The 11,840-nt window shown below is 41.2% G+C and overlaps 1 protein-coding gene across 1 annotated transcript; it reads right to left on the reverse strand.

Annotated features, from left to right (window-relative positions):
- Nucleotides 1-11,122: 11,122 nt before the first annotated feature.
- LOC114111748 (ARL14 effector protein-like) lies at nucleotides 11,123-11,578 on the reverse strand. The gene has a single exon (XM_042242226.1). It carries the CDS (start codon nucleotides 11,576-11,578, stop codon nucleotides 11,123-11,125), a length of 456 nt encoding a protein of 151 aa, XP_042098160.1.
- Between the last annotated feature and the right edge of the window lie 262 nt (nucleotides 11,579-11,840).

Genomic DNA, 11,840 nt, shown 5'->3' on the forward strand with positions numbered 1-11,840 from the left:
CCCCAACATTCTGTTGGCTCCATTTGGGCTCATTGCAGCCCCTGAATCTTTGTTGACTTCATTGCTGCCTCTTTGGTTTGGAAAGACCTCAGCTTCCCTGGCTCACCTCAAAGTGTGTGCTGTAGCCTTTGAGTTGAATTTATCCCCAGGATCTTCCCACCCTTGGTAGGATTCTGAATTGGTTGGGATTAAGTTTGGTTTGGGTGGACTCTGGGAATTTGTGATGGACTGGGAGGCCTGGCATGCTGTGGTTCATGGGGTCGCAAAGAGTCGGACACGACTGAGTGACTGAACTGAACTGAAGTTTGGTTTTGAGTTATCAAAATCCAGAATAACTGTGTCTTAAATAAGCTGGAAGTGTATTCATTTCTTATATTTAAAAAAATATCTCCAAAGGAAATCAGTCCAGGGCTGGCGTGATTCCTACTCCTACTCCCCCAACAATAGTGTTTCTGCTTCTGAGGGAACCCAAATGAAAACAAAAGGATAAAAACTCACTTGGAGTATTTGATTGAGATATGCAGGTGACAATAAACTTACGGCAGAAAGCGAAGAAGACCTAAAGAGCCTCTTGATGAAAATGAAAGAGGAGAGTGAAAAAGTTGGCTTAAAACTCAACATTCTGAAAACTAAGTTGATGGCATCCAGTCCCATCACTTCATGGCAAATAGATGGAGAAACAATGGAAACAGTTGAGAGACTTTATTTTGGGGGCCTCCAAAATCACTGCAAATGGTGACTGCAGCCATGAAATTAAAAGATGCTTGCTCCTTGGAAGAAAAGCCAAGACCAACCTAGACAGCAACCTAAAGAGCAGAGACATTACTTTGCCAACAAAAGTCTGTCTAGTCAAAGCTATGGTTTTTCCAGCAGTCATGTACGGATGTGAGAGTTGGACTATAAAGAAAGCTGAGCGCCAAAGAATCGATGCTTTTGAACTGTGGTGTTGGAGAAGACTCTTAGGAGATCAAACCAGTCCATCCTAAGGAGATCAGTCCTGACTATTCATTGGAAGGACTGATGCTGAGGCTGAAGCTCCAATACTTTGGCCACCTGATGCAAAGAACTGACTCATTGGGAAAGACCCTGATGCTGGGAAAGATTGAAGGTGGGAGGAGAAGGGGACAACAGAGGGTGAGATGGTTGGATGGCATCACTGACTCAATGGACATGAGTCCGAGTAAGCTCCAGGAATTGGTGATGGACAGGAAAGCCTGGTGTGTTGCAGTCCATGGGGGTCACAAAGTCGGACATGACTGAGTGACTGAACTCAACTGAAGAATTCCCCTGAGCACAGTCTAACGGCTTGGTAAAATTTCAGGTGTACATGCATCTGTGGGGGGTAGAAGACCTGGGAAGTTTCTTGGTGAGTTACTTCTCCATGTGGAACTGTTACATGACACCACTATGAAGCAGCCTAGAAGGAGCTCTGTTCTGAGAAGAATCAGAGAATGGGACTTCTTCCTTCTGGGGTTCCCTGGGACACCCCTGCCCACAATCCTTCCCAATACCACCACCACCCAGCTCTAACATCTCAGCATCTTTCCTCCCCACTTCCCCTCAGGCCAACTTCATTCCGGAGCCCAGCTCACTGGTTTCCCCAGGGTCTTATCCCACCCAATCTTGGCCATAGTCCAAAACTCACCCATTATCCAGGGGAGGTATCACTGAGCTGTCAGGATCAGGAGAGTTGATAATAGCTTGCTGAGTCAACTCCTCCCAAGGAATATTTACTTTTAACAGGAATAGTCTTGAGTCAGTGTTTTTTCACCCCTTGGCTCAAAGACAGTGATTATCAGAACAGCAACCCAGGGTAGAAGGTTGAGGCTACATATGGTCCCCGGCTACCAGGGCAGAAACTCTGACTGCTCCACGAGCCCCACCCTCTGCCTTAGGTCCTATGACTGCTCCAAGGGCTGAGAGGGTCTCTATTTCAACTGCACCTGCAATTCACACTCCCAGACTGGCAGAGAAACCACTTGACAGGATTGAGGACGGGATAATGCCAGCCTGTTGCCCAGGTGGGGGTGCCAAGGCAAGACTGAGAAACAGTGCCTAAAAATAGAAAATCGTGTTTTTTTTTCTATTTGGACTCTCTGCATGGCCTGCAGGATCTTAGTTTCCCAACGAATGATCCAACCTGAAACCTCTGCAATAGAAGCACAAAGTCTTAACCACTGGACTGCCAGGGAAGTTCCCAAAATGTGTTTTGTTCTTGGGAAAATTTCTAAATTACATAAAACCAGACACTACAAGTAACCACTCCGGACTTATCCAGATCCAACAACCAATGCCTTGCCATTCTTGTTTTATCAGGTATCCTTCACACATTTTTTGAGGGGGTTCAAGTCTTCTGTAAAGCAAATCTCAGTTATTATGTCCTTTTTACTTTTAATATGCTTCTCAAAAGGAAGGACAGAAGGAAGGCAAATATTTTCCTTATATGACCACAGTACTATTATTACAGTTAAGAAAATAATGGACAATTCATAAATACCATCTATCACTTAGTCCATGTGTAAATTTTGAGACAATTTGGAAAACTGAGGAGTACTTTTTAAATAGTGGGACTTTTTTTTTTTTAATAACATCAGAGCTGAGAGAGTTACAGGAATAAATTAGGGGAGCAGAGATGGTACCCTCTTAGACCCTCTCCAAATATCCAATTGATTCAAACTAAGGTGGCGGAATCTTGTTGAGCTGAAAAAGCAAAATTTCTACTCCTTCAGTCCAGTAGAAGTAAAAGTGCTCTTCCCAGTTCAGCCCTGTGCTCCTATTCACAAGATTTTGTAAGGTACTGGAAGGTTGCTTCTACCCACCTCCAAGGGCTCATATCAGTCTCCCTCTAAAACATGGTGAGTAAGAGACTCCATGTACATTCTAAGGGGAACATTTTGGTGTCCAATTGTTTATATCAAAGGTTCCGAGAAAAAAATGGTGAGGATTTGTACATTTGTACACGAGCCATGAATTGTTCATTAACTTTCTAAATGACCAGTCACAGTCTACTGAATTTGGAAGAACTGCCAAAGATGAAATGGCTTTTCCTGCTCAACTGGAACTAAGGGAAAGTGGTTTGGGACACAGAGTGACAAGTCGGGGAAAGATAAACATCACTGCAACTCTTACCAGCTTGCCTAGAAAAGAGCTGGGTTTAACTTTATCTAATAGAGCTTGTCCTTGCTCAAAGTGAGTGTTTTCTAGTTAAAAGTAACATTTAACAATTTTTCCTAAGTTCCGGCTCTATTCTCAGAACTCACTGTATGAGCTCAAGTCACCCTCACAACCTCCTTAAGTGATGTAATTCTTCTTCTCACTTTTACTAATGAGGAAAGAAACAGAAGTGCAGGGAAGTTAAAAGGATACACTGCACAAGATTACACAGCCAGTTAGAATTGGAAGAGGTAGGGCTTGACTCCAAGGCCTCCATCTCCAGCCTGCATTCATCACCGCTCTGTGATACATACCACCTCGGGATGAAATGCTATGTTTTTTAGTCCACATGGGCTCATCTGATATCATTCCTTCCATTGCTTAACTCTGTCCCAAAACGTCTCCCATTGTCCTACTTACTCTCTGCTCACTCTCCTGTTTTTCCTAATAAAGTTGTGAGCTCCTTGAAAGCAAGGGCTGCTATGTCCCAGCAGTGCTCAGTAAATGGCAGGCATTCATTAAATGTATGTAACAGGACCAGGACTCAATGCCAGTGCAAAATTTAAGAGGGCAATAACATGAATGATGGTTTAATGAAGTGTTTATTGAAAAATCAGGGACTCCCCTGGTGATCCAGGGGTTAGAACTCTACCCTTCCACTTCCAGGGGGCACAAGTTTGGCCCCTGGTCAGGGAACTAAGATCCCCTGAGGTGTGCACCACGGCAAAAGAAAAAAAAAAGAAGGAAAGAAAAATAAAAATCCGGATCGGATACAGTGCCATGCTAAACCACCCTGGAGTCAGAGGCCAAAGGAAAAATCAGCAACAGTGATCCCATCTTTAAAATGTTGATATTTTGGTCATAATACATCTTTTGTATTAACTTTGATTTCTTTATGCATTGAAATATTACTTTTCTTGATTACTGAGGTGTTTTGGCGACCCCACCCAATCCCCCTTAGATTTTACTCCCAAGGTGAGCGGTTCACTTGCCTTATCCTAGTTTAGGTCCTGGGTATAACTGAATGAACGGTTGACTCCACACTCCAGTATCTACATTTGACAGAAGGGAAACCTGAAATCAAGGTGCAGAGAAGTAGAACACTTTATTCAAGGCCACACAACTAAGTGGTGTCAGATGTTGGAACTGCTGGTATCTCAAACTTAGTATCTTAAGAAAGAAATTTATGCCTTAGCTAAGAATGACGAATAACACAAATAACTTAAATTCACAGCTAGGACAAAAATGTGGGCCAGTGGTTTTAGAGGTTGCCCTAAACTATGCATTATCAGCTACTTACATATGATAATACTGACAAAACATACCTCTATTGCCAGCATTTTTAAAGATTTTATAATAATTAATTCAGCAAACATTTATTCAGCACCTACCATGGAGCTTTTCCTCTGTTATTTACTTAAATTTTATATTTAATTTTTTGTTGAAGTGCAGTTGATTTACAATGTTGTGCCAATCTCTGCTTTATAACAAAGTGCCTCAGTTATATTCATATAGACATTCTTTTCTATATTCTTTTCCATTAGGGTTTAACACAGGGTAAATATTGAATACAGTTCCCTGTGCTATACAGTAGGATTTGTTTCCTTTTTGTTTAACAGAACTTGTAGTAGGCCATAAGATGACCTCAAAACATAGGTAATCAATTAATTTGTTAGATTAGCCTCTGGATAAACTAGCATTAAATGAAATGAATAGGTTTTCAAGGCAGAGTCTACTGTCTGGGCCACCAGGGAAGCCCCATATATATACACATACATACATATATATATATACACACATATATGAACACATGTTCCTGAGTCTTAACCACTGGACCACCAGGGAATTCGATAGTTGCTACTTTCTTTTTTTTTTTTAGTTCTATTTTTTTCTACTTTTTTTTATCACACTTTATTTTGTATTGGAGTATATCCAGTTAACAATGTTGTGATAGTTTCAGGTGGACAGGAAAGGGTCGTTGCTATTTTCAATGAGTAATGGAAAAGACAAAAACAGGAACATACGTTAAAAGAAAAAGACATTCTTTCTAGGAACTACTTTGTGTTTGCTCGAGTCATCTAAGGTTGCTTATCTCAGTCATTTCAAGCAGGTTTGTAATGAGCTATTGACCAACACTCCTAAAAAGCCCATGAAAAAGCATGTCCTGCTATCAATGACTCATTCATTAAACAAACATTCACTGAGCACCTACCGTGTACCAGGTTGTGTGTTAGATGCTGGGATACAGAGCTGAGGAGTCAAAGCCTGCTTTGAAGCATGGTGTAAGTGGGAGAAGGTCAACAGGCAAGAGTTCAAAGGTCTGTCAAGAGGATTCTTGGAAGACCTCTCACAAGGGCCAGGAGCATGCCAGTTTGCAGCTGGGGTGTTTGAAAGTACCCAATAGATACCTCTCGCCAACCTGAAATGTGAATAACTTACAAAGAGAAAACAAAGAAGTGGGCAGGTAGAGAGAAAATTGTTAACTTCACCCTTGATAGAGCTGATACTGGCTCAGTTGGTAAAGAATCTGCCTGCAATGCAAGAGACCTGGGTCCAATCCCTGGCTTGGGAAGATCCCTGGGAGAAAGAAATGGTAACCCACTCCAATACTCTTGCCTGGAGAATTTCATGGATAGACGAGGACAGCCTGCAGTCCATTGGAATTGCAAAGAGTTGGGACACAACTGTGAGACTTTCATTTTTTTTCACTTTCATATGCCAACAAGGGAGCTCCCCAACCAGAATTAGACTGATCCACCCACCCAGCATCCAGAGACAGAGCCTGCCCCTGGAGCACTGGAAGACAATGGTGGCTCACTGGGGCAGCTTGTACTCAGAAAGTTAGGGTTTAGACAGTACATGCCCACATATTGTCTGTATGGTATGAAGAGTGTGGTGTAAATGTGTAAACATGTAGAAATGAACTTTACTCCTTAAAGCTAATCCTTAGATTAATCCTTAGAGGTGGTTAGTTAGCATTTGAACCCACATTCCAGAGAAGTTTAAGCACTACAAATGTCATTATCTAAATCTATACCCAGAGGATGTTAATAAATGTGTTAGAGATAATTTTTCATTGTTGAACTGACTGGTATTCGATATGTATTTATATATATGGCATGCTAGAAAGATTCTACTGGCCTAACAGTCCTCACAGAAGTAAGGGAGCTCTCTTGGGTCTCTTCTATAAGAGACTCATTCATTAGGGCTTTACCCTAATGACCTAATCACCTCCCAAAGGTCCCACCTTCTACTACCATCACCTTGGGAGTGAGGTTTCAATACACAAATTTGAGGGGACATAGTAGGGACAGAGGTTTGGAGTGCCATCTCTAGTTTCAACAGGTGAGCACAATCCACAGAGGAGTATTCAACCTATAAATATTTGTTGGGCCATTAATATATAAATAGCAAATGTATAGTAGCAACTCTAGGTGGTAGATGGTATTTCCAAAGACAACCACCACAGTTTTCCAAGGGTAAAATTTTTTCTGTATGCTATGTATATAGAGCCCAGAAACCAGGGGCCCCTTAAGCATGTTTCTAATGTTCAGTAGATGATTAACCTCTGCATACACATTGCCTTTGAGAAGGGAATGGCAACCCACTCCAAGACTCTTGTCTGGAGAATCCCATAAACACAATGCCTGGCATGTGGTAGTTTCTCAATAAACACCTGCTGAATAAATAAAGGGATAAATCTAGATGAAGCATGATGCCCCTCTGTGTTAGCTAGCCATTGCTGCATAGCAAATCACCCCAAACGTTAGCATCTTAAAACGATGATCATTTCTTATCTCACAGTTTCTGTAAGGGAAAAGACAGGAAGCAGCGTGGCTGGGTGGTTCTGGCTGAAGGTCTCTCACAAGGTTGACACCTCTCATCGAGGTGTCAGCTAGGACTACAGTCATTCAAAGCTTGATGAGGCAAGAAGACCCCCTTCCAAAAATACTCACGAGGTTTTAGCCAGAGTTGCCAATTCTTTGTCATGTTGGCTTCCTCACAGGGCAGCTCACACAGGGCAGCCAGCCTGCTCTAGAACAGATGACCATGAGGATGCAAAAGAAAGGCCACACTGCCCTTTATGACCAAGTCTCCAGTCACCATCACTTGGGCCTTATTCTGTTCACTAGAACCAAGTCACTACGTTCAGCCACCACTTCAGGGAAAAGGATAACAAAACATCAGAGGACTGCTGGGGACCATCCTGGAGGGCTACCTACCACACCTTGGGAATTGTTAACTGACTGTAAATAGCAGCCTCCAAAAGCTCAGACAAATGTGTTCTTTGCTGTGAAAGTGGTTATAAATTGTTTATCAACCTTTCTCTAGTAGTTTTGTGAACATGGTAACACTATTACCTCTGTGCTTTTCAAATGCAAAGGGCACTTCAGCAGGTAAATGGACAGTGATAACAACTACTTTTGCACTGCAAAGATTCCAGGTAGGTTCAGACAAATTGCTTTAGTTCCCCGACCAGGGATTGAACCCATATCCCCTGAACTGGAAGCACAGAGTCTTAACCACTGGCCTGCCAGAGAAGTCCCTGGGTTCCTATCTTTGAAGCACAAGACTGTTCTTTGACTTGAATGAAAGTTCAGTTTGTATTTTCAAGCCCATCTTCACCAATTCAGCAAAGCTGGATACCAGTTTGAGTATTAAAAAGAAAAACTACTGATTCTGATAGCCCATTTTATTTAAACTCTTGGTCTAAGATGACCTGTAAAACAAGCAAAGTATTAGGTTGCTGCAAATGTAATTGAGGGTTCAGACCACGAAATTTAAATCAGTATAACTAGACTCAAACTCATCTTTGTGAATCAAAATAGGAACCATTACATTCAACACATTTTTGCCAATGAGAAATGTTTGTTTATTCCTGTAGCATAAAAATCTGTGCTTCGCAAAAACAGAAATATAGACCAATGGAACAAGACAGGAGACAAGAATGTACAATGGGGCAAAGACAACCTCTTCAATAATCGGTGATGGGGAAAATGGACAGCTACATGTAAAAGAATGAAATTAGAACACTTAACACCATACTCAAAGAGAAACTCAAAATGGATTAATGATCTAAATGTAACACCAGGAACTATAAACCTCTTAGAGGAAAACATAGGCAGAACACTCAATACCATAAATCAAAGCAACATCCTCTATGACCCTCTTCCTAGAGTAATGGAAATAAAAACCAAAGTAAACAAGTGGGAACCTGATTAAACTTAAATGCTTTTGCACAGCAAAGGAAACTATAAGAAAGGTGAAAAGACAACACTCAGAACAAGAGGAAATAATAGCAAATCAAACAACTGACAAAGGATTAATTTCCAAAATATACAAGCAGCTCATAGAACTCAATTCCAGAAAAACAACCCAATTAAAAAGTGGGGAAACAGACATTTCTCCAAGAAGACATACAGATGGCTAAGAAAGACATGAAAAGATGCTCAATATTGCTCATTATTAAAGAAATGCAAATCCAAACTACAATGAAGTATCACCTCACACTGGTCAGAATGGCCCTCATCAAAAAGTCTACAAACAGGAGAGGGTGTGGATAAACACTTGCACTGTTGCTGGGAATGTAAACTGATACAGTCACTATGGAAGACGGTATGGAGACTCCTTAAAAAACTAGGAATAAAACCACCATATAACCCAGCAATCCCACTCCTAGGCATATACCCTGAGGAAACCAAGACTGAAAAAGACACATGGACCCCAATGTTCACTGCAGCACTGTTGACAACAGCTAGGACATGGAAGCAACCAAGATGTCCATCGACAGATGAATGGGTAAAGAAGTCGTGGTACATATACACAATGGAATATTACTCTGCCATAGAAAGGAACACATCTGAGTCAGTTCCAATGAGGTGGATGAACCTAGAGCCTATTATACGGAGTGAAGTAAGTCACAAAGAGAAAGATAAATATCGTCTACTAATGCATATATACAGAATCTAGAAAGATGGTACCAAAGAATTTATTTGCAGGCAGCAATGGAGGAACAGACATAGAGAACAGACTCATGGACATGGGGAGAAGGCAGGAGAGGGTGAGATGTATGGCGAGAGTAACATGGAAACTTGCATTACCATATGTAAAATAGATAGCCAAAGGGAATTTGCTGTATATCTCAGGGATCTCAAACAGGGTCTCTGTACCAAACTAGAGGGGTGGGATGGGGACGGAGATGAGAGGGAGGTTCAAGAGGGAGGGGACATATGTATACTTATGCCTGATTCATGTTGAGGTTTGACAGAAAACAAATTCTGTAAAGCAAATATCCTTCAATTAAAAAACAAAATTTAAAGATAAATGAATAATTTTTTAAAAATCTGTGTACACCCGTGGTGGATTCATGTCAATGTATGTCAAAACCAATACAGTATTGTAAAGTAAAATAAAGTAAAAATAAAAATTAAAAAAAAAATCTGTGTTTCAGGATATGATTAAATTCTTGGAAAGCATTTTCTGCCTCCTGCTGGTTGTGGAAGCCTTTCCCTCACAAAAAGTTGTCAGGATGCTTGAAGAAGTGGTGGGCAAGAGGTCAGGTGAATATGGCAGATGAGGCAAAACTTTTGCACCAACCTAATATCACTATCAGGAATTTCTGATGGAAAGTGATTGGTGTTTGCCCAGGAACAAAACATGGATTTGCTTCACGGAAGGGGGAAAAAGTTTTTTTTTCTCTCTTGGGTCTAAAACACACGCACTTTCTCACACACAAAAAAATCAAAGTAAGGAAAATTAAATGCTTTTTATTAATGAATTTGCCACACAGAGATTTTGGGTGAGTTAGTCAGAGGCAAAAGTGGTTTCAGGTGAATCTTTTCTAATGGGTAAACATACATAGCCATTTGGTGGGATAGAGATAGGGGCCTTCTGTTTATTTTAAGCCCATTATTTCTGCAGCCTCAGCCAGTGCCTGCACAACTGTGTTCAGTGGAAAGTCTCTGTGCCGAATCCAAAGCTTCAGAAGGAGCAATTAAATGTTCATGAGACGTAAACATGGAAAAGTGGAAAAAGCAATTTTCTCCTTACAGATAGATCATTTGAATAAAACTTGGTATCAAAGATGACTGAAGAGAAACTTTCCCGATGATGCTGTGGGTGTGAACATTTTCATAGAGATTTTCCCTAGAAACAGTTTTGCACAATAGCTGGCAAACCTGGCCCAGATGTTTCACATCAGTCTTCTGAGATGGTATCTTCACTGAGGTCAGCAGAAACTCTAGCTGAATTTCCTTAAATCCTATACCTCTAAGACCAAGTGCAACTTAGGCCTTAGGAATTTTGTACCACTTTGGCCAATTCTGTGTGGCTGGTAACCTTAGCCACTAAAAAACTGCTTTTAAATCATTTCTAGGTAACAATTAGATTAAAATTTGTCCTTTGAAGTCTGCTTCCAGTTGGCATTTTGGATATCACTTAAATTGAATCTCTGCTTCTGTGCTCATATGTTCGGACAGTTGGCCATGGGGCCTATTAAATGTTTTTTTTTTAAAAAAACAAATTTCATTTTAATATTGTTAAAACAGTAACACTAAAAGCATGAGACTATAAATATGCAGTGCAAGTTAATCCAAATAGAATTCTGAATTAGAATTGATAATGTGTAAGATCCTAACAGTAACTATTATAAACATATGTTCTTTGTCAAAGCTCTCAGCTACAGAATTCTAAAAATCCTAAAGCTCCATGTCCTAAGGTACCAGCAAAGAGGAAAGGGATTTTTAACCTGAGAGCAGGGTAGGAATGGAGTTGCTGGTTACCAGGGGAGGAATCTGAGTCATCACAGCAGGAAGGTTAGAGAAGGACTTGGTTCTATGGCTTCAGAGAACACTAACTAGTCTAAACTATATTTTTAAAACTTTTTTCCCCCAGTCCTAAAATTCACCCAGGAGACAGAGGCTGGTGTAACTGCAAAGCAGAGAAAATGGATCAGCCTGGAGGGCTGCTCCTAGTCGGAGAGGTCGAATGGCATCTTGCTGATGACCTCGCCATTCTCGTCGACTATGGTGTGGTAGACCCAGCGGCGGTTGCAGCGGCAAGTGGGCCCGCACTTGGTGGAGTTACACTTGGGGCACGGGTAGAAGCAACCCTGGCAGTCTTCATCAAGGCAGTCACACAGGTCAGCCTGATTGAAGGTGAGCCTGCCCTTTTGGTCATACTTGTTGACTTTGCATTTTACAGGAACAAACTCATTCTTCCTTGCCATTTGCCCTTCCTTTATCAGCTGCCTTAATTTAGGGTTGAAGTTGGCTACCTGAGGCCCGGGATTTTGAAATGACAACCGTTTTAACTGCCGCTCCACCCGTTTCATCTGCTTCAGTTCCATCTCACTTGGTTTCTCAGGAGAACTTGGACGTGCAGGTCTCTCTCGCACGGAACTGCTTTTTTCTGCTTGTTCACTCATTTCTGCTCACCTGGGGACACAAACAAAGTCAGCAACCATTTGTGGGAGCTCAGTCAACCATGAGGACGCTGGAGCTGGTAAACGTCATTTCAGAATGGGCCTATGAACTCTTTACTTCAAACCTGGGTTAAGTGGATAGGAGCAAGTTTATCAACACCAACAAATCTTTGGACAAAAGTGCTTTTATCAGATAGTGTTTCCTCCTTGATTTAACCATCTCTTTTTTCTATCAACTGTTTAAATAAGCATTCATGTTGGTCTA

This window comes from Ovis aries, chromosome X (genome assembly GCF_016772045.2).
Source record: "Ovis aries strain OAR_USU_Benz2616 breed Rambouillet chromosome X, ARS-UI_Ramb_v3.0, whole genome shotgun sequence".
Lineage (NCBI taxonomy): Eukaryota > Metazoa > Chordata > Mammalia > Artiodactyla > Bovidae > Ovis > Ovis aries.